This window comes from Eimeria tenella, genomic scaffold (assembly GCF_000499545.2).
Source record: "Eimeria tenella Houghton genomic scaffold, Eth_scaff106, whole genome shotgun sequence".
In the NCBI taxonomy this organism is placed as follows: Eukaryota; Apicomplexa; class Conoidasida; order Eucoccidiorida; family Eimeriidae; genus Eimeria; species Eimeria tenella.
The window spans coordinates 57,154-80,627 of record NW_013541468.1 but is presented as its reverse complement, the minus strand read 5'-3'; the positions used below and the strand labels follow the sequence as shown (position 1 = coordinate 80,627).

Below are 23,474 nucleotides of genomic sequence, written 5' to 3'. Positions count from 1 at the left end.
ATTGGTACTTGTTAAGCGCGACGTAGTGGTATAGTGAAGAAAAGCTAGGATGTTATGCACGCCTTATCAGAAGGTGGGGTGGGGTGTTAACGACACGATGAGCAAGCGTGGGCAGGAAGAGGTGGGGAGGGCTCATCATGGCTTGAGTGTACTGAGGCCGGCGATGCTGCTTGGTTTTCACAGTTATGTGGCTAAGACAGTGAAATTACGAAGGGAGAGTGTAGTGGGGAGGGCATACGTGTTTACAGGGACGGACATGTGTTAGGTCAGAGTTGGAGGCTGTTTGCAGAGGTTGCAAGGGTTTACAGTCCCGGAGGTGTAGAGGCAGCATTGGAGGAACAAACGGAGGAAGAGGAAATGTGACTCTGGAAGAGATGTGCACACAAGCAAACAATTTTTTGAAAAGCCATGGCCGGCAGGGTGCATCGAATTCAGGCATGAAGCACAGCAGGCGAAATTGAAATTGAGGGAAACAGAGGGGCCTTGATATTCCTGGAGAGGTGAGGTATGCATAATCCTGGAGAGATGAGGTGTGTTTATATACAACTGCGCTTGACGAAGTGCTAGGGCTAGTCCTGTATGCTAAGAGTTAGCCGACGGAACAGATATTGCCGGGGGAGGGCAAGCAGAGTGCTATGGAAGAGTGGTCCGAACAGTGCTCTCCTTTGGAAATTATGCTTGTGAAACGGGAGGAGTGGAAGGAATAAGGGGAGTGCCCTTTGTAGCTAGCGTAGGGTGCATCTGCGGCCGTCGAACAACTAGTCATGCTGAATAGGGGGAGTGCCCTTTGTAGCTAGCTTACGGTGCATCTGCGGCCGCCGAACAACCAGTCATGCTCAGTCGAAGCCGCAGTTGGTGCTTGAAACTTGGAGTCAGCGCAGGATGCGGGGGATGGGCGCAACGTGTAGTATTTGTCTCTTTCGAGGAAGAATGAGGTAGATTCGTGCCGTCCCATATCCTGGTGAGGTGTGCAATGAACATGTAATCTCAAAGAAGGCAATAAAACGCGTATTTAGAGCCCTAGAGGAGGGCTATGCGCTTCAAATTATAGCTGCTGCTTTGTGACCCAGAGGAAGAGCCCTCCCCGCCGAAAGATGCGAGGCGTGGTTTGCACGCTGCTGAACGTAGAAATCATGCTTGTTGACAGCAGAGGGCGGCATAGAGGCTGGCTTGTTTTTGCTGGATGCCAACGATGACATGACACATGAAGTAGCATGCGGAAACTGTAAGGCGGTGGGGGGAGTTCCACCGCAGATCCTCCGCAGACAGATCAATCATGCAGTGACATTATTCGTACTTGGTGATGTTTGAGGGCCAGTTGGGGAGTGGTCTCGGCACGAATTGCTCACGCAACAGCGGGGCATGCACAACATTGAACGGTGTGGGCCATCGCGTTGATTTATATTCAGTGGACGGATGCATTCCGTGTAGTGGTCGTTGTTAGTGAGCAGTAGGGTGTGAGCAAACGACCGGGAAAAAGCATTAGCAGGGAGACAGACAGGCCGCAAGGAGACATACAGGCCGGATGAGACTAAGTATGCCGCTCCCAGTGTCATGCAGATGCTGAGGGGTCAGTTAGGGTTCAGGTTGAGCAGCGGCGAGCTCCGAGCCAGTTTCAAGGCTGTTGGCCTTTTGTAGAGGTGAAGCGGTAAATGCCGCTCAACAGTTTATGCCCCATAGTAAGAGCTGATAGTTTTGGGTCGAGTGGAGGATATCAAGAGCTGTTCTGGCCTCAGGCATGCATGAGCGGACAAGATGAGTTTACTGTTTGATGGCGCAAAGATGCTGTGTGCAGATGGGATGTTTCGTCCAGGGATATAGCCGTCTAGCATTCAACTTTGAGGGTGCAGTAAAATTTGCATACCTGACTTTACACGGTTTGCACTATATGCGCAGCGTGACCCTACGCAGCCATGGAGGGTACCGTGAAATGCTTGCATAACCATAGGGAGTCAATGTTCAAAGTTCAGGAGGGCATAGGCAACCGGAGACGACGAAAAGTTTTGTCTGGCGACGGAAGAAGGTTCGGGTTAACCAAAAGGCCTTCCCTGTGAGTATCGTACGGGGCACTTCACAGTTTTATGAAACACCGGAGCACAGACAAGCTGTGTTTAGGATAAGCAGGTGTGGGCTGTGAGGTATGCGTCTTTGCAAAGAGGTCACGCTGCAGTGCTGCTGGTTCAATTGTCACGTCCAGTGGCGCACAGTTGTGCTGATCTGTATCGCGGAGACTAGTCGATCAAGAGCTGACGGAAAAAATAGGAGTGCTACAAGGTAAAGTAGCCCGTTGCACAGTTTTTGAATCGTGTATTGAAACCGGGAACCACGGTGACAAGGTGCGAAGTAAGGAGCCTACAGGGTGTCTCCATGGACAGTCGTTGTTGAAAATGGTGGAGAGAGCTATTGATGCTTGGTAGTACCTGGCACACAGCTAGGTGCAGGCCAGGGCGATTTGGATGCAGTAAAGCTAACGCGGAAGAAAACAGTAGGGAAGGCAGAGTTGGGCGGACAGATGTTGATCAAAGCTTTCTCAGGAAAATGAGTTTCGGGAAGTGCCATAGCTAGTTGGACTTTGCGAGTCTAGCGCGGGGAAGAAAGTGAGACAGGGTACCAAAAGAGAGAAACAGTGAGATGAGTTCTCCTGCAGCTAACCAAGCCTCTGGTGCCTTTTAGGGAGAAATCTTGGTGCCGTGCAGATGGTGGTTGGGCATTGCTGCCATCAGTTGAGGCTGCGCAAGGTGCCCGCAAGAGTAGGGCATCAGAAAAGTGCTTTGGGGCATAAGTGAAGTGCGTAACCTATGTGGTGAGTTGAGGCTGCGCAAGGTGCCCGCAAGAGTAGGGCATCAGAAAAGTGCTTTGGGGCATAGGTGAAGTACGTAACCTATGTGGATTCTTGCGCGTGTTGCGCACACTTGTTAGGCCAGTGATGGACGATTGTTGACCCAAAGTGTGGAGTGTCTGGTGTCCAGCAGGCGTGTGGCATACGGTACCAATGAGGATAACGTTTCTTGAGAGCAACCGAAGCACCACGTAACTCCTTTGTAGGAATTGTATCATTCTTCAGTGAACTTCTGGAGCCAGCTCAGCCAGCTGAGGGCTCGGATTCAGACATACGCAGCATTGCATAGTTAGTGCAGGGCTACGGTGCATGTTGAAGGGTAAAAAATCGGTTTCTACATAAGGAAATGAAGAAAGGATAGCCACACATCGAAGTATAGCTTTATATGGTCGGTGTTGATTACGCTGCAGCGCTGAGGGTTGAAAGGCTGATCCTGAAGTTAGATGTAAGCTGCAACTTCTGTGCAGAGACAAAGTGTAGACCTGAATGTTCGGAATATCCTGTTATTGTGCGGCTATTCGGCGTATGCGTTTGGCTGTGCTGCTTGGGGAAGTCTTAGACAGGCGCAGAGCTGAACAGTGAAGGTGGAGTTACTGAATGCTAACGGATTGGTCTACAGTAAATTCGCGGAGCGGTTTCTGTTGTTGCGCAGCTGTTTGTTCAGTGGTTGTAGGGGGCGGTTTAAGAGCCGAGAAAAAGCACCGATTTTGGCTGTAAAGGCAGTACCAGCGCATTGACGAATTAGGTCTCCGGAGTAGATCGAGAAGTGACCAGTTGCTGCGCAAGGTGCCGAGATGGCCATTCCGGCGAGTGAGATATTGTGACTAATAGAGTAAACGACGACGGGAGCAGTGTGACTGTCGAGTGATATCAGGAGAATGTACCACAGTAAAAACATGGTGCCATATGAAGCTTGCACAAAGAGATGGTGGTTCTCGATTTGCAGCTTGTGGATGGTGAGTACGGCGCGTGCATAATGGGACACACACACCGAAGGAGGCCACAGCCAAACATTGTAGTAATGCAGGCACCAAACTATGGCCCTACAGACATGGCTGTGGACATGTTATTCCAGTGCTCGATACGGAAGCATGGCCTAACGGAGAAGAAGCAAAACTACGCTGTGAAGGCGATGCTGTGATGCACTCGGGACAACGCATGGTGAGCTCATATAGGGAGTTCTCCTCATCGCTGCTGTATGGTGCTCGGAATATGGGTTGAAAGGCTGGGAAATCCTTAGAGGACACAGACGCACCCAGCAATATTGCAGAGTTTAAGGGGAACAAATGCTGCCGTGAAGAGTACGGACCTGCTACGGAGTACGCGAAGATGAAGCGGAGGAGCAATGAGAATGCAGTGATGTTGCAAGGAGGAATGGGTAATAGGGATATAGCATAGAACAGTGAAACACATGAATGCACCCAAGGTCTAAGTCTAAAGTTTTGTACTCATTCTGCCTGCCGAAACCGAATGAAAACTTCCAAGGGCAAGTGACATGGAGCGTTTCGCGTCACTCTTGTTTGTTGGTGTTTGTTGCGAGTGAGGCGTAGAGTCGATTAATGGTTGGCGGCGGATTCGCGTTGGCGCTTTATTGAGCAGTAGACCTGGCACAAGTGAAAGGATCACGGAAAGCAGAGGGAAACGGAGAAGAGTCGAGAAAAGCACTTTCAGTGATGCAAACGGCAGAAAGTGTAGACAAGCCGAGAGGAGTTTGTTGAGCAGCGTCCAAAGTGCAGGTTTGGGTCGTGGAGCGTCAGAAGTAGGTGGGTAAAGACATTGGAGGTAGTCAGGGAGTCGTGGTAGGTTGTAGTGTGCAGGTATTGGATCAGGGTAAGGACTGCGGCCTGAGGATGTCGCAGGACAGGCGGAGGGTGTGTGTAGCATAAGAGGGGTATGCGTAGTGTGAGAGGCGTAAAGGGGCGTAGAATCAGGCGGGCAGGAAGTGTTTGTGGTTAATTGGGTAGGCAGGGACGTAGCAGGGGCGTCAGTGGATTCTCAAGACATATGAAGGAGTTGGTTGGTTTGGGTTTGGGAGTGGTGGTTGGTGTTCTGAGTTTGTTGAAGAACTGGTTTTGGTCTCCAGGCTGCGGTGGAGGGAGCTGTTGAACGTACGCAGTAGAATGGGAGCGCGGAGGTCGCCCGCAGTAGAGTTCAGAAACGTGACCTCGTGCTGCACAGCATGGCGAATGGGTAGTTTACAGAACTGCAGAGCTGTGTCTGGAGTACAATGTTAGCCTTAGTGGGAAGAGTGTGGTAGGCAAGCAGAAATGCAGTCAGTGGAAGCAGGCATGTTGGAAAGGCAGCGCGACGCAGCAATGTCTGTCAGGGAAGCGTGGTTGGCACTGCGCAGTCGTAGGTAGGGTATTTGGCTAGTCTGTTTGGGACGTATTTGGACGGGCGCCGGCGTAAGCAGTGATGGGAGGACAAGAAGCGTCCTCCAAGGGAAGACGTAGTTTGCTGATTGTTTGGGGCGTCACTGTTGCACTGAAGACGCTGTTAGGCGTTTAGAATTTAGTGTGGTGAGTTGAGAGTCTCACAGGGCAGACTGGCTAAGACGTACAGAATAGAGGGAGCAGCATTGCAGGGTCGTAGCTGCTGCTGTAATGCTGTTAGTTAACTATACCACATGGCGTTTATTCGTTGGTTAGGGTCCAAGACTACGCCGCGAATCTACCTGTGGGATAGGTAGGGAGTGGAGCGGAAGAAGAGCTAATGCTGGCACGGAGCAGAGAGGGGTGACGGAGATGCAGGTCGGTTGCATACAGGGAGCAACTGTTGGGGAGTGCCTGTTGCCTCGGTGTAGGTTCGAGGTTTTACTGTGAATTAGTGCTTGCGCAGGCGTAGGGAGCGCGGGTGGCGCTGTAGTCGGGAGGCATTGCGAGACTTAGTTTGTGTTGTTGTGAGTGAGGACTAGAGTCACTGAGTGGTTGGCGGCGGGTCCGCGTTGACACTTTATTGAGCAGTAGACCTGGCACAAGTGAAAGGATCACGGAAAGCAGAGGGAAACGGAGAAGAGTCGAGAAAAGCACTTTCAGTGATGCAAACGGCAGAAAGTGTAGACAAGCCGAGAGGAGTTTGTTGAGCAGCGTCCAAAGTGCAGGTTTGGGTCGTGGAGCGTCAGAAGTAGGTGGGTAAAGACATTGGAGGTAGTCAGGGAGTCGTGGTAGGTTGTAGTGTGCAGGTATTGGATCAGGGTAAGGACTGCGGCCTGAGGATGTCGCAGGACAGGCGGAGGGTGTGTGTAGCATAAGAGGGGTATGCGTAGTGTGAGAGGCGTAAAGGGGCGTAGAATCAGGCGGGCAGGAAGTGTTTGTGGTTAATTGGGTAGGCAGGGACGTAGCAGGGGCGTCAGTGGATTCTCAAGACATATGAAGGAGTTGGTTGGTTTGGGTTTGGGAGTGGTGGTTGGTGTTCTGAGTTTGTTGAAGAACAGGTTTTGGTCTCCAGGCTGCGGTGGAGGGAGCTTTTGAACGTACGCAGTAGAATGGGAGCGCGGAGGTCGCCCGCAGTAGAGTTCAGAAACGTGACCTCGTGCTGCACAGCATGGCGAATGGGTAGTTTACAGAACTGCAGAGCTGTGTCTGGAGTACAATGTTAGCCTTAGTGGGAAGAGTGTGGTAGGCAAGCAGAAATGCAGTCAGTGGAAGCAGGCATGTTGGAAAGGCAGCGCGACGCAGCAATGTCTGTCAGGGAAGCGTGGTTGGCACTGCGCAGTCGTAGGTAGGGTATTTGGCTAGTCTGTTTGGGACGTATTTGGACGGGCGCCGGCGTAAGCAGTGATGGGAGGACAAGAAGCGTCCTCCAAGGGAAGACGTAGTTTGCTGATTGTTTGGGGCGTCACTGTTGCACTGAAGACGCTGTTAGGCGTTTAGAATTTAGTGTGGTGAGTTGAGAGTCTCACAGGGCAGACTGGCTAAGACGTACAGAATAGAGGGAGCAGCATTGCAGGGTCGTAGCTGCTGCTGTAATGCTGTTAGTTAACTATACCACATGGCGTTTATTCGCTGGTTAGGGTCCAAGACTACGCCGCGAATCTACCTGTGGGATAGGTAGGGAGTGGAGCGGAAGAAGAGCTAATGCTGGCACGGAGCAGAGAGGGGTGACGGAGATGCAGGTCGGTTGCATACAGGGAGCGACTGTTGGGGAGTGCCTGTTGCCTCGGTGTAGGTTCGAGGTTTTACTGTGAATTAGTGCTTGCGCAGGCGTAGGGAGCGCGGGTGGCGCTGTAGTCGGGAGGCATTGCGAGACTTAGTTTGTGTTGTTGTGAGTGAGGACTAGAGTCACTGAGTGGTTGGCGGCGGGTCCGCGTTGACACTTTATTGAGCAGTAGACCTGGCACAAGTGAAAGGATCACGGAAAGCAGAGGGAAACGGAGAAGAGTCGAGAAAAGCACTTTCAGTGATGCAAACGGCAGAAAGTGTAGACAAGCCGAGAGGAGTTTGTTGAGCAGCGTCCAAAGTGCAGGTTTGGGTCGTGGAGCGTCAGAAGTAGGTGGGTAAAGACATTGGAGGTAGTCAGGGAGTCGTGGTAGGTTGTAGTGTGCAGGTATTGGATCAGGGTAAGGACTGCGGCCTGAGGATGTCGCAGGACAGGCGGAGGGTGTGTGTAGCATAAGAGGGGTATGCGTAGTGTGAGAGGCGTAAAGGGGCGTAGAATCAGGCGGGCAGGAAGTGTTTGTGGTTAATTGGGTAGGCAGGGACGTAGCAGGGGCGTCAGTGGATTCTCAAGACATATGAAGGAGTTGGTTGGTTTGGGTTTGGGAGTGGTGGTTGGTGTTCTGAGTTTGTTGAAGAACAGGTTTTGGTCTCCAGGCTGCGGTGAAGGGAGCTTTTGAACGTACGCAGTAGAATGGGAGCGCGGAGGTCGCCCGCAGTAGAGTTCAGAAACGTGACCTCGTGCTGCACAGCATGGCGAATGGGTAGTTTACAGAACTGCAGAGCTGTGTCTGGAGTACAATGTTAGCCTTAGTGGGAAGAGTGTGGTAGGCAAGCAGAAATGCAGTCAGTGGAAGCAGGCATGTTGGGAAGGCAGCGCGACGCAGCAATATCTGTCAGGGAAGCGTGGTTAGCACTGCGCAGTTGTGTTTAGGTAGGGTATTCGTCTAGTACGAGTGGACTGCCTTTTAGCATTTGGCGTTTGGCGTCCAGGGACGCAGTGAGTTATTTTCTTGTTATCTGCGCTGTGGTGCACGATAAGACAGCAAAGATATCAATGCATTACGGAGATTACTGATGCACGGGAATTTATTTGGCGAACTGTTGTGCCACCATGTAATCGGTGTGGCCGTCGGCACGCTCCTCACCAACGTCATATCGTCACTGTTCGCGCAAACGGATATTGGAGTGGACGGAGACAGGCAGCTCAGTAGGGTCGGTAGCAGCCGTCTTATATCACTGTTTGCTATGCATTTTGGGGGGAATTGAGTTGTAATTACATATGCAATTTCTTTGAAGACTTGGCTATCTGTGTTTAGGTTCGCAGGTTCGGATAAGTTTTTATGCGGAGACATTAGAAGGGGCGTTCCATCATTGATTTCTTACTTGGACAAGTTCTATGATGCGTCGACACTACTATATGAGGTTAGGGAGTTTGATTTCGATCAGTTGGTGCCGTGAGTCCAGTTAGAGCGCATTCGCTAATGTAACACTGTTTCGGTGATAAGAAAGATGCGCATTGTCGATTTTAATGAAGTTGATATGTTGTGATCAGCCATGCACCGGCGTCCCTACAGTCGGTGCAGCCCAATAGGGACAGCCAGAGCAGCAGTAGGGACAGCCAGAGCCGCACTACTTCTTGAAAGTGAAAAGAAACATAGGCATGGTTTCGATAGTGAGAATTAGTGTGTAAGTATTTGCTTAGTTTTACATTTCAGGGATTACTATAATACAAAACTGAACCAGTAAGGAAGCTGCTTTGTGAAACAAAAACATGGAGAGGAAAGTAGAGTCTTTGCATTTCTAGAGAGTCATTTTTGGTGCCGGTAAGTAAGTTTTGGGGTCATAGGGAGGGGTAAGGATTCACAGTGTGGCTCCAATGAGCACTCCTGCATAGGCAACGCGAAAAGTGCTCTTTGAAGCCAACGGAAGAGGCCCTTCGTCCCTTAAGGGTTGAAGCTATGCAGTTAGCACTTCCAGTCGAGATCTGAAGGCGCAGCATATCGTGAGAAACGAATAAAGGCCGTGCGGCATGGTTAGCTGAGAGCATGGCAGCAACAGCCACAACACTACAATAATACTGCTTGAATACGTTTGTGACCCACTGCATATGAGACCATCTGCTCAGCACGCTATAGACTAAATATCTAACAGTTGTCGTGCGTCACTGTAACAGCGACGCGTTGGAAACACAGTGCCTTGCTTGGCAGGAACTAATTACACTCCCACCACTGCTTACGCCGGTTCCCGTAAGAATGCATGCTCAGCGGCCTATCCAAACACGCAGAAATGTTAATTGACAGAGGTAATGTAGAAAATTTGTGCCTAGGTAGAGTCATTGTTGTGCTTTTGCAGTTTCCGTTTGCGGCGCGGCCAGAAGATCCTCAAGCTTGTTAAAATGATCCACCGTAGTAAATTCATGCAGTTGGCGTTCGCAGTGATTCGAGATGCTATAGAGGTAGGCATATTCATTCATTCTTGTGTCTTTTGCTCAACACGGAATCCCACTTTACTTCTAAATGGCATTCTGCAAACAAGCGGAAGTGACGGAACCGTCTTAACGTTTTAGCACTTTCCAAAGTATGAACTATGTATCACTATGTGTGTGGGTGTCGTTCCTCAAATCTTCTGCGTTGCTGTGAGGCTATCTGGCTTTCGTGCGGTGAATGTCTTCGCCTGCATGTGTGAAGTGGAAGGTAGAACATAACGCTGCTGTTCGTTGCAGCGACCAATTTTTTTAACTGTCAGAAATGGAGGTTGCATGCTGTTGAAGAAGCTACAGCGCAGCGGGGCACGAATCGGAGAGAAAACGGAAGAAACGAAAATTCCAATTAATAGATGCGCAATTTATTGCCCGTATGTTATCCTGCAGAAAATGAAGAGGATGGGAAGGTAAACGCTCAGAGGATGCGCGGATGTGTCGGAGTGCTTGATAGGCAAACAAAGTTAGCTGTACAAATTAGAGCAGTGGTTGCTGAGCACGCTCACCATTACTGCTTATCCATGCCCCGGATACTGTTCGGCTAAAGGCCTATACCTTATTGGAAATTTATAAAACAAAGAATTACGTTGTTTCGATGCGGAAAGACACCAACGAGAGCAACAAACACAAGAACTCATGGCGTTCTTCAAGAATTCCTCAGTGTAGAGCTACAAGCGGGGCCTTCGCATTAGGAAAACTGTGACTGTTAGGCTAGTTCTAGGTTGCTGTGAAAAGCTATTATCCTAAATACCGTGCTTACTTTACATCAATATCTTCACTGTTGGCGACCCGTGGAACGGCTAAGTGGGGAATTTGACATAGAACTGCAACAGCACGAAGTGCAGCACATCGAACACGAACAATAGTAACTGTTCCGGCAACCACAGAGGCGAAAACTTGCTACTGAAAGGAAAAAAGCACTCTCTACAAGGTGTACTGTTAGGTTTTCATAAGACTGTCATAATCGAACCAAATGCCCTGTGCTTCGGGTGAGGATATCACTAAATGATTTGACTGCAGGAGAATTTTGTAGGAGGCGCAGCAAAGCAGACTTCGGCAGCGTTTACTGCCCGCTGCCATCCCAAAATCAATTATGTTCCCAAGTGTAGGATGAAACGGGGAGAATAGTATTTAAGGGATGAAGCAGAGGCAGCCAGCGATGCAGAGGAATTTGACGTGATGCGCATCATGTTCGAGGATCTGCCGATGGATGCTACATAGTAGAGCTTGCCATTTTGGAAGGTTCAGTTCCTGCATGCTCAGTAAATCCGGCTGTAGTACTGCCCATCCAACTAGCAAGTTGTTTAGAACGTGGCGAACTCGTGATGGCCGACAGGAAGGGGAATCAGGGGAAGCCTTTTTTTTCTTCATTGGTGGTTGTATTAATGCCCCGCCAATGGGCCTGTGTAAGGACCTAGGAGTAGCAGAGTGTCCACTGCGGCCTAGAATTGTGGCCTAGGAGATTTTCAAGCCAGCAATAAGTATATTATGCGTTGGGAAACTCTGCGTCCCTCGGCCTTTAGTTGCTTTTGCAGTGCACTGAGCTTAATGTGTAGACAAATACTTTTTACCAGAGGCGTTGTTGCTTTGCAGCAACATGAGTTTATGCGGCCAGCTGGGCTTGTTATCGAGAAGCGTGCAAGGCACAATAACAGCAGATACCGCAGTCTTTCCTGCTGATTCTGTTGCTCCTGCCAGGCAATACGTAACTTTATGGTCTGAATGTCTGCTGCGGCGTTGTCTGTCTGCCGACGAGAAATGGAGTTGCAACCAATGCCATAGCAGCCTGTCGCCGCACTCTGGATGAGGCACTCCATCAGTTCATGTCTAAATTATTCTTGTGTTGCTAATAGTACTGTTTGGCGCAAATAGAAAAGTTCGAGCCGTGTACGGCTCCTAAGGTCACCCAGTGCCTGCGCAGGCAGAGGGAAAAACGAATAGAAAGGATGGACGAATGGTACATATCCAGCTTGTCTATGGTCCCCCTTTCAAATATGCGTTGATTCCACCATTGGAACTAACATTTTATCACTAAAAAGCAGGCATGTACTGCCGATTTTCGCACCACTGGTGGTCCAGTTAACGACAGAGTGGGTCTCGTCCTTGTGCGAACGTCTTCTCTGCCTCTTTCCGACTCTTTTACTCGAATGAACTGCTGGGGTATTTTTTTAATTGATTGTTTGGCTAGAAATGGTTAGAGCGTTAACATTTTGTTGGCCCCGTTGTGCGACGGCAGCAATGGCGGGGCTGCTATTGCTCCTCGAGCTGCTGCCTGTGCTGGCCAATGAGCCCTGATCCCTTAAGCATATTTATTAATTTGTTTTGCTTTTCTTCGCAGTATATGGAACAGAGGTGAATCGTGAGAGTTATTGGCCCTCATGCAAACAGGCCACAACAGCAACTGCGGCGACGCGCTCAACAACAGCACCGGCGACACCTACACAAGCAAATACAGCTGCTGTAGAAGCATGATGCTTTTGTGACGAGGCAGTGGGCTCCTTCTTAAGGGCTAATGTGAGCTGCGGCGCTACAGGTAGCGTTTCGTTAAGTCGCAGAACCCGGGGCTGTTTCTTCTTCCGTGTGCGGATGCGGTGTGTAGGACGTTCCTACCTTCGACGCAGCTGCTGCTGCACAAGCTGCTGCTCTGTTGCTGCAGTGTTTGCATGCGGCGTCACTAACCACTTGGGGCCCTGAAAATTAACCCCGGCGAACCTGGGTAGAGCAGCCCCGAAGCAGCAGCACGGCTGCCTGCTTCTGCTACGCAAGTGCGGCACCGGAGGCAGCAACACCAGCAACATAAAGGCAGCAGAAACAGCAGCAGCAGCAGTTTCTGCGGGAGGATCAGCACCAGTTTCCCAGAGCTTGCAAGGGCATCTGTTGTATCGGCCAGCACATCAGCTTCCCCTGCACAAATGGTGGTAGCAGCGTCAACAATATCGGAGGTAACGTCAGCATCTGCATATCGGGAGCATCGTACATCGTCTTTAAAGCCCATCGCGAGCGAGGTTTTGTTCCTTTGTCACTGTCCACTGTTGCGCTGTTCGCTCCACAGCCCCACCTATTACACAGCAGCGTGCTGCAAGCCCTGCTCCTTCAGTTCTCAGTGCGAAAATGTCGGGGTGGTTGAGTGCGAAGATAAATGCGTTGGGAGAGAAGGTGATGGATTCAGTGTTGGATGCGGTGACGAACAATCAAGAAGTTCACTTCAGAAATCTACAGCACATGCAGCAGTGGTCTGTCTCCCGTCTTGTTAATCGAGTGGTTAATGCGAAGTACTTTTACAGACAGGCCAATGTGGCTCCTTGTTTGGCCTTCGATGAGATATTTCCGCCGCCGCCACCGCTCTCTGCTGCTGCTGCTGCTGCTGTCGCAGCAGCTGCCGCTGCTGCCGAAAGGGACATGCAGAGACGGCCTGCGCCAGGCAACAAACTGCAAAATACGCCGAGAGCCACAAGCTCCAGCAGCAGAGGCGGTAGTAGCAAAGCCCCCAGCGGCTGCACAACTGAGGAGAACATCGTCGTTCAAGGATTACCATCGCAGGCCGGCCATCCCCATCCGCAGCAGCAGCAGCGTCAGGGCTCACTGCTGCTACCCTTTATTCCTCGCGATGGAGTCGGCAGGCTCTTCATCCGAGTTCCGGGTGCCTGTTTGCTGCTCTTCAGTGCAGAGGGAGTTCGCAGCAGCCCGTTGCTGCTTCAACGGGAGAAGCACCAGCAGCAGCTGACCTGGATGTTGCGTGCGCTGGTGGAGAACCAGCAGCAACAGAGTCGTACAGTACGTCTTAGCAGCAGCAGCAACAACAGCAGCGATTGTGTAAATGAACTACCGTTTGACGCTTCCTTCGAGTTTCCTGTTAGGGATCTGTGGACCGACATTTCACTTGAAGTCATTTGCATTCGACCTTGCAGACAAATCATACTGAAGGCACACAGAGAAGCTGGTGCTGCTGCCACCCCTGCAAACAGCAGTGGCAACACCACCAACGCACATGCTCCACTTGAAGACGTTTCAGGGCTGTCTGCAGCTGCTGCAGCAGGCCGACTGCCCCCGCAACAGCAAGAAATACTGCTGCAGCAACTGCAGCAACACGTTAATAGTCAGGCTGACGACTCCAACTTTGGTCCCATACGCCAACAAGAGCAACAGCAACAGCAGGGGTTGTCTGTAGCTTCAACGGATCTTGCACCTTCTGACGCATTCCCAAGTTTGGACGAGAGACAATTGTATGGCCGCGTCATTATACCCTTGTCTTCATTTCTTCGCGCTGTAGCTCCAGTGCAGAAACAAGGAGAGCGACAACAACAGAGGTGGTGCTGGGCGACAGGTTCTGGATGGGTTAGTGAGGGGGAGTTTTGGGCTCACCTATATCCCGACAACAAAAAGCAGCAAGAGAGAAAGTATCTGAGGCCAGTTCGAGGTAAAGTAAATATTAGGTCACGATGTCAGCTGGTTTGCCGTGCATTGTTTGCACATGTGGATTGACATGGGAAGCAGGGGGGATTTGAAAAGCAGGGTAACATGAGATGCAGAGTGGGGAAAAGTATTCACACGTGTGTCATTCATGGCAGACGTTTGGAACGGCTCAGAATAGGGTGAATGCCTCCGTAGTTTATTTCTGTCAGTTAAAAGCTTGGAAAAGGCTAGGATTAAGGTTATAGGGTTTCAATTTGAGGGACTGAGAAGTAGCGGCAGAGATGAAATGAAATATAACGATAGAATGGAAAGGCAAAAACGCAAAGGTGATCAAACTCAGTTTTTGGATGGGCACTAGGCTGTCCAGGGTGCTGCGCTCAGAGCGTCCACCTGCATGATTGTGTTCATCTGCCTAGGTTTCGAAGACTACGGCATGAAGAATCCGGTCTCCTCTCTGGGGTTTTTGCGCATGCAAATTCGTTTCGAATGGCTTCGGCCCCCCTATGCAGCTTCTCTTCTGTCAATTTGTTTACCACCCTCTTCGATCTGGGTTGTGCCGTCTTCTCCGGAGCCGCATTATGTCCAAACATTCGGTATCCGATGTAGAAATTGGAGCAACTCGGAGCCTAGATGGGTCACCAAGTTCATCAAGCTTGGATGTACGTCCTGTATATGGAGTCGCAAAACATAGGGATACACGCTTAAAGAAACATGTGGAGATAGAGAGTTCAGGTCTTGAAGCGTATGTCGTTCAAGCTAAGTTTGTTTCGTTGCTTGACGCACTCCAGTGGGATTTTAGGGTTTTCCTGTCAAGAATTAGAGAAAGACCGAGACGTATCAAAGCTTCTTCGCACCAGGTCGCATCTATGATGCATGTTATAATCGGCGCTTGCGCCTGAGCATAAGATCTTAATGCTCAGCATACGACACGGTTTCCCGCGTGCACGAAAGACAGTGCATGCACATCTTGAGTGTTTTTACCATGTGCTAGTACGTGAATCGAGCAGTCTTGCCTGCACTAGCGAAGGCCAGTGTACACACTGAAAGTTTTTGCAGCTCTGGCGCACCGCTTACCCAAGATTGCTGTTGCTTTTCTCTGTGGTACTGCGGCTGTTCGTGCTAGCTGTTTCTGGTGCTGCAGCACCAGCAGGACAAGGAATACAAACTGTTCGCACTTAGAGCACCACTAACGTGGCATTGACGTATTTAGTGGTTTGATTTTTTGCGCATTTGACTTCTTGATTTCCAGTCCTGTGTGTCCTGTGCAATCAGCGCCTTCACATCTGCGGAGCTCCCTTTCGGACTGGATATTCGTTGGATTTTTTTGGTTGTTTTTGTTCATTTCTATTGTTCTTGCCAGACCTCAAGACATCCCTTGTACTATCGCCTTGTGTATTTCTGTGGTTTCCCTGTCTTACAAATACTTAGACACGCAAAAAGACAGCACATCACCATGCTACAGCAGCTCTCTGTTGCCGAGTAGTAGTTGCAATAACAAAGGGGGAGGTGGCATGGGATTTCCTGATGAGCATCTGCTCAAAAGCCAGAGGGCCATACCTTTACCTGTACTGCAGTGCAGCACGCGATCGCTTCCACCCCCTGCCCACTTCACGCATCCGGCAATGGCATTTGCTGGACCTGCAGTTACCACTTCTGGGAATGTTGCAGCACTAGATTTCCCTACTTCAGCAATTGCGCCAGCCCAGTACGCAGACGGAGTGGCATCGAAAGGAAAAGGTGCTCAGTGTCCTGCGGGCCTGAGAAGCCACGCAATTTGGCAGGTGCCACAGCATCAGCATCAGCAAATGCAAATGGCGGCCAAGGACGCATTTTGCTTCGCTACTGCAGCCGAACAGGAAGTCACTAGCGGCGTCTCACCAGGACAACTGGAGCGGCTTCAGCGCGCGGACTCGTTCTCGCAAGAACCAGTCATTAAGCGTCCGTCTAATCAGGGTCTGTGGCCCCTGTTGTCACTGGGTACTGAAGACGGAGAATCTGGGACAGCCCCAACGGAAGCAGCGGCAGGAACGCCATCAGCAACAGGAACAGCAACATCGTGTTCAGCAACAGGAGCAGTAGGCACTGGCGAAGAGACTGAGAAAGAGGGAGCCTCTATTGTTCATAGCCCCTTCGGCAAAATTCGTGTGTCCGTACACTCCAGACCCATTGGAGGAGAGGAGTGGCCCATATTTGCAGATGATGAAGCAGAGCCTCTACTAGCGCAGCAGCTGCATTACCTTGTCGAGCTATCAACGGTACTACAGGTACGCAGGGACTGCTGCTGCGGCGGAAGCGTTTGCCGTTGTTACATGTACTGCGCCACCCGTTTTTCTCTTTTAGCATCCACGTTCCCTCCATAATTCTCGCCTTTGCGTTCTTCTGCAACAGCTTCTGGGGCTGCTGCTGCCACTCGGGATTTGTGTGATGCGGCACTTTTCACTAAGTGCGACTTATGTTTTGTCTTCAGCTTTTCTTTGGGTATACAGCTCAATTTTTGGACAAACTGAAGTATGCATTTAACTGGGAAGATCCTTTGTTGACATTTGGGTCTGTCGTTTTGCTGCTGCTGCATGGGTTGCTCTTCTCACTGCTACTGCAGCTATTTTCCTTTCTGCCGTTTCAGTACTGGAGGCTGCTTGCGTTCTGCTGCCTTCTCTTTGGGGCAACAAATTTTACTGCCGCAGCAAAGTCTGTTGTCAGCTTTGAGCTTAGCAAGTTGGAGGCGAGACGGAATGAACGGCTAGCTGCTGCAGAATCTCCTGCTGCAGCCGGAGCAGCGGCAGCCGGAGCAGCGGCAGCCGGAGCAGCGGCAGCCGGAGCAGCATGTTTCCACTCAATGCAGAAACCAGTAGGAACAGAAGCCCATAGTGACTCTGCCAACACTTCGACAGGAGACCGCTCCAGCGCCGGAAGGAGCGCTTATCCACAGAAACAGGGATTCTGGCTAGCGGGCATCCTGAGGCAGAGGCGGGGCAGCAGCAGCAGTAGTAGTAATAACACCGAAATGAAGACGATGGATCAGGCACCAGCAGCAGTACCGTCAGCAAGAACAGCTGGGGGTGCATCAAGCGCCTCCGATCTGGGGCACAGCAGTGGTGGAAACATAGCAGGTGACGAGGTGCTGTTGCTCCCTGCTACAGGGGGCAGTGGCAGCCTCGGTAGCCGCCTGCGGCAGTTACTTTTTCGCGGGTGTATGCTGGTACTGGCCGTGTTTGTGAGCGCATTCAGGGTAATACTGGGTTTGCTTGACACTTACATAACGGGCCGTATTATTTGTGCTGCCGAGTCTGCTGTTGTTTCGTATTTCGCGATCATTGCTTTCTGGTGGCTACATCTGCCAGAGCAGCGGGAGATGGAGCACCGGCAGATTGCTGTCTCGCAACTGTTGCCATCCCTTTCTGTACTGATACCACCAGAGGATCGCGAAGTGGCAGCATTGCGCCCGCAGCAGCAGCAGCATCAGCAGCATGCAACAGCATCAACGCCAGGATCGCGCCCCCAACCTGCTGAAGAAGGGATGACGTCATGTGCTGGTGTCGCTGATGTCAAGCCCCATGGGTTGTACCCGCGAGACGTATATACATTTCTGCGGCGGTACTGCCGCAGCAGGTGGCAGCGAGAGAACCCAGTGACTGCTCAGCTGTACGCGGCAGCCCCATATTTGATGCCGCGCAGCAGAAGCAGCAGCCTAGGCTTGGATGAGTCTCCGTCGCAGCAGCAGCAGACGAAACGGGAAACGACGTCATTTTCTTCTCTCTCTGCAGAACTGAGCAAGGCAGCATCGTCCTCTTGGGGTTTTACGGCTGGTGACGCTGATTTGCAGCAGGCCGAGCAACAACAGCAGCAGCAGCAAGCGGGATCGAATTCGCCACGCGGGCTCGGACGGTGTGGCAGCGCGGGGACAGTGGAGGGAGGTACTGGCTTAGAGTTCTCGCAGCCGTTGGATAAGGGTCTGTGTGCTTCCGCTTCGCTGACGCACCTGACGGCACAGGGAGAAATTGACAGGCTTTTGTGCCACCCCGAGTTCCTCGCCTGGCAGCGGTGTCTCTTTGAAAGAGGCCAACAGCCTGCTTCAGATGAGATGAGCGAAGAAGACCATCAGCACTTGCAGCGCTTGTCGATGCAACAGCAGCCTCAACAGCAAGACAGTGAGACGGCACAGAGCGGGCAGCCTAAAAGGGCCCAGCAGCAGCAGCAGCAGCAAGTGATGCCCGATCAGCAAGGGACGCAGCAGGAAGCGGCAGGACCGTTTGGAGGCCTCGGATTCCCTGGCCTGAAGGCCTTCTTTGGACGTAAGTCACGTGGCAGACTCACGGCAAGTAACAGCATGCCATAAAGTTGTTCTGTGGATTCTGGTGGTCTTACCTGTGGCCGCTGAAGTAGCTGCAGTAGTTGCTTCGTAAGGGTCAGCCGCTGCTGCTCTGGTCCTGCAGCGGCTGCGCCGCTGCCAAGTTTAAGGTTCGTTAATCCTTCATTGATACTCCTATTATATTTTGGTGAAATTGAGTGCTGCTGCAGTGCAGCAGCTGCAGTGGCGACATCAGCATACTGTGTACGGAATACGTAGTTGCGGCGGTGCCAGCACTGTTCGTTGCTGAAGCAACAAGGCACCTTACGCAGGGCTCTACCTACTGTACGGATACAGCAGCAATGACGACGCCGGCTTTTTGCTGCCCCTCACGGGAGCCACTGGCCTTTGCTGCTGCGTACCCTGTCGTAATACGTGGTCTCTGCACTGTGCCAGCAGCAGCTGCAATAGTAGTAGTCTCAGCAGCAGCAACAGGAGCAAAAGCGTAGTCTGAGGCGTCGTATTGAGCTATGAGCCAAGGAGCTGGAGGTGCAGTGTGTATTTATATTCGTGTCGGCGCTGCTGCAGTTACAGCTGCTGACTACGCCGCAGAGCGTGTTATAGTGCGAGTAGCCCTGCAACGTAGCAGCACAGCAGCACCAGCAGCAGCTGCGGGAGCACCTGCCGACAGCAGGAGACAGATATAACTAGCGTCTCTTCGTACAGACACAGCAGTGCACTCAGGAGGGAAGCGTACGGGCACAAGCTGTTGCTGTCATGTTATTCTACAGCCGGGATGGCGTGCCTCTGCTGTTGCATCATTTAGCTCTTGGCAAGTTGCGCTCACAAGAGTCTTCTTAGCAGCATGTTTGGGGGAAAGGACTCAGTGGAGGAGTATGAAACTTTCTCTGGACGCTGTTGCGGTTTTCTTTTCAGATAAAAGCAAGAACTCGGATCAGCAGGCCTGCAAGAAGAGCAGCAATGAAGGAGGTAACAGCAGCAGTAGCGCTTGTGTGGAGCGGGATATGAACCAGCTCGATTCTGGTCCTGCACAGAAAGAAGGCCAACGGCGCCTGGCTGTAAGGTTCTGCGATGGCTCCTTTGCCAGTGTAGTGGGGACTTGCGACGGGCAGCAGCAACAGAAACAGGACTGTTCTCATATTGAAGGTATTTCGTTAGAAGAAGAAGTTACTGGATCCTCGAGGCCGTATTCACTGTAAAAGGACTACAGGAGCCGTTTGTAGGATTTTTCTTGTCGTTCCTAGCAACAGCAAGGGTTGCCGCTGCTATCGGCATCACCACTTACACTCCACAAGTCGACTTATGTGTGTTGTTTCCCTCCTATCAGGTCCTCAATTCGTCTGTTCAGAAGAGGTAGGGGGCACAACCAGGAGCAGCAGTAGCAGCAACTGGCAGGCAGCAGCTGCGACACCTGCACCGAACTCGGGCAGCGCTGGAGTGACAAGAAGAGAGCTTAAAAATAATGCAACGCAGCCTGAACCAGCACAGTTGCATTCATTGCATGGGTCAGCTCATCCCGAGGAGTTGGCTACTTTGCCGTTGGCTCAGGAGCAAGTGCTGCAACATCCGGGTGATCGGGCTACCGCTCCGGCCTTACCAAGCATTAACAGCAGCAGTGGCAATACGGCAGCAGCATTCACTATGTCTCCTACTGCAACATCTCCAGGCGAGCCCATGAGCCAGTCAACGACAACCAGGTCGTCTGTGACCCAGCAGGAGCACGAAGCAGACCCGGCACCTTCGCAGCAGCAGCACCCGGATGGCAGAGAGAATGCAGAAGCCACAGACTTGTGGTGTAAAGGCCAGCAACATGCACAGATGGCACTGCAACACCTGCAGAGCGTACAGCAGCAGCTGATAGCCATGGAAGAACAACAGACTATTCTTGCACGGAAAGCATTGCAGGTGCGGTCTGCGGAAGCCACAGAAACAAACCAGGAGCAGCAGCTGGGCGAAACAAACGAACAACAGCAAAGTGAGAATCAGGTGGAGACCTCCCCGAATGATGAGTTGAGCAAGGCGCCGTTGCAGCAGCAACAGCAGCAGCAGCCTCCATGGTGGGTTCCTGGCCCATGGAACGAAACAGTTTCGTCTCCCCTTGGTCCTGCGAGAACCAGTAGCTCTCCCCTGCGCCAAGAGCAGCCATCGCAGCAGCAACGACCACAGCTGCAGCAGCGGTACTTTAGCAGCAGCATTCCGGATTTGAGTAGCCGCAGTGGATGGCTGCTGGGTTCAGGGGAGCTCCAGCAGCAGCAGTCAGACCCAACAGGCATCACTGGTAGGAGCAACAGCTTAGGGTTTTTAACGGAAAAGGATACATTTTCAGCTGCCATTGCGTCTATTGGGAATTTCGTAGAAAGCTTAGGATGGAATCTGAACTCTTCTCCCACGTCAGTTCCTTCTACAGTACCTTCTTCAGACCCTGCTGTAGCTGCCAGTGCTGCGGGTGAGGATGTGCCTGCAAGGCCATCACAAGATACACCGGCTTCAGAGGCGAACCCGAGTGGATGAAACAAGGAGCAGCAGTTGCAGCGCAGGAAGCAGCTGCAGAACTAGCATCGACGCAAAGCGTTGTTTGTTGTGTTTGTCTATTCACCGGGCTCATGAGGTTACATTACTCTGTACGGTATTTGCTGCATTTTAATTTTCGGGTGAATGCATGGACTGACGTGGTACGTGGCTTGGACCTTGGCATAGCTTTATGTGCATTCAGTGTGTGTTTGACCTAATTTTTGTCGCCTGTATGCCGCATAATCCACTCGTTTTTCCGGTTGCATTTTGTTCAGTCGTTTTATCCCGTTCGCCTTTTTGTGGCACTCTGCTAGCCTCCTGTTTTCCTGGCCGTACCTCAGCATTGTCTCCATACTCATACAATTTGAGGCTTCAGCTCCTGCTCATTTTTTCACTTCGGCAACTGAAGTGGAGGGAGTTGCGAGTGTCCGGTGTTTATTTTCTGTAGATAGGCCACGGCGAACTTTGCATTGCTGTAGTAGCCCATTTGGCCCGCATCGACAAAATCCAGCACATTAGGGCATTCAGTTGGCAACAGAGACAGGGTTACAGGCCTGCTGAATGCTACAGGCGCCATGTTTACATATACGTATTAATGGGCGTGAGTGTACTACGTATGAGCTTATGTTCAAGTCATATGTGTACTCTACAGGAGTCTTCTCATCTCACCCACACATAGTTTTCTCATATGTTGCGGTGGACGCACCTAGGGTGGGCCACGGCTTACCTGGCTAGCCGTTGAGCACTTATTGGGAGGCTCCGTGTAGAGTTCATGCAAGAGCTCTCCTTCATGGCTGATGGCATAAAGTGCCGGTGGCTGTGACAGTGCCACTGTCGAGTGCGGCCGATTCGCTCACGTGCAGAGTGACAAACGCTGTGTAGTGTTTGCACTATGTAGAGGCAGTTGCACATGGAATGGTTAAGTAGACGTCAGGGAGAAGAGCAATAGATATAATGTACAGGCACTGGCCATGGGCAGAAATCAAGTTACGTGGGCACCTGTGTGAATTTATCAGTGGCCCCAAAGAGTGAACTACGAAGAGGTAAACATTTGGGTTTGATTTGTTGCAGAAGCTAGCTTGTATCTGGCTACTTTACATGTACATCATATCATATCTGCTCGTTGGTTCCCCAGAGCTTTTATCGTATTGCGCTTGCAGCAGCCATGTGGTGCCTCAAATGAGAAGACAAGTTTTGGGTATCAAGGGATTATAGTTACGGTTTGCATGTCCTACAGGTGCACGCAGCAGCCGCCTTGTTTGTTTCCCACCAACCCCCTCATTGTTAGCAAAGTAAATTTACGCAATATCGTTGAACAAACGTGGTACCAGAAGAAATGGGCAGGTGAACTAGGCAGTTGGAGGGCGTGGACTGTAGCCCATGAGTAAGGTCACGCAGTGTGACATTCATGGCAAATCAGTTTGTATTCATGTGCATTGCACGTGGTTCTTTGAATTCGTGCACGTTTGCTTGTAGTCTCCGTGATTTTGTTTGTGCTTGCTGGTGGTGTGACCATGTGGTGAAATTTAATGCTTTCCTTGGCAAGCCACATGTAAATGAAGTACGGACGGGTAGTCGCGGCACACAAGAGTAACAGGGCGGTACGTAGATCTAGTGGGGATCTTAGCTGTTGTCCAGACGAGAGCATAAGAAGGCAAGCCACCACCTATGTATTTTCTTAGAGAACTGAGATATCTGTGCCGCTCGTTTACGATGGCAGTGAGGCGGCGAACCCATAGAGCTGTCGATGATGTGCAGCCCTCATGTGTGGCTGTGGGTCAACAGTGGCATCCTCTAGTACTTGTTAGGAGACGCTCGCTGAATTCTGCCCTGTACATGCCGCAAAGGAGGATCCCAAACTTCTAAAAAGATTCACTGGTTTCTTTTCAGCTCATCCACAAATTGTCGAGGCTGTTGATGAGGAAGGCATTTCCCTCTCTAAACTCATTACGATGCTTTCATGTCTCTCTACTGGAGCCGTAGACACAAACGTGCAACAAAAATATATCTAGACCAGCCTCATACCCCGCAAATGCTCCATTTCGCCAAGCAAAAGGACCTCTCCACAGTGATTCTAACGTTTGCATATACGTCTACAAATTAGTTATGCCTAAATAGAACCAAGCCCTGCATGTTTCTAATCGGGTCGTCAAACACGGCAAACGGACTGCGTGGTTTGCCAAGGTCGTGACGAAGCTCATTACGGAAACCCCATGTGGGGTGAATTCGCTGTATCACTTAGTGAACACTGCCGGTTCACGTCATGTCACGTAACAACGCTGGGAGCCCCAAACACCAACAAGGCCTGCTATTATTTCTTGGCCCCTGACCTTGCAGTGTGAGCAGATTCTGTTAACTGTACAGGGACACTGCTACGCCCAAGCCAGAGCCTTGCAGCGCGAGCGCAGTAATTGGCGGCCTTCAGACCTTTGGCTCTCGTTCAGGCTAATGCCCATTCATAGGGAAAACTTTCCTGAAAACTTCTTATTCCTCCCCACAGTACAACCCTTTTGCTGTACTGCACGGCCTAGCATGGTAAAACTAAGCCACCATCTAGAGTTTCTCTGCTCTTTGTGCGCTGCAGTGACCCGCTTCGGCGTTTCTGGTTCGTTCCAACTCCTGTGAAGTAGGTCCATGTGCACGTAGGCAAGCATAGTCTGACGTGCCCCCAATGAGTCGCTCGAAAGCAGCTTACTCCTTTGGCGAGAAATGGCTCATTCTGGTTTCCTGGACGGTGCTCACATGCTATTAACATTAATGCTGGGA

The 23,474-nt window shown here is 51.1% G+C and overlaps 1 protein-coding gene across 1 annotated transcript; it reads left to right on the top strand.

Annotated features, from left to right (window-relative positions):
* Positions 1–12,586: 12,586 nt before the first annotated feature.
* ETH_00002015 (uncharacterized protein) lies at positions 12,587–20,708 on the top strand (the record flags this gene model as incomplete). The annotated part of the gene is made up of 6 exons (XM_013372746.1): positions 12,587–13,892; positions 14,305–14,547; positions 15,161–16,152; positions 16,356–18,180; positions 19,113–19,343; positions 19,525–20,708. The coding sequence occupies 6 exons, from the start codon at positions 12,587–12,589 to the stop codon at positions 20,706–20,708; spliced, it is 5,781 nt and encodes a 1,926-aa protein (XP_013228200.1).
* Positions 20,709–23,474: the final 2,766 nt, after the last annotated feature.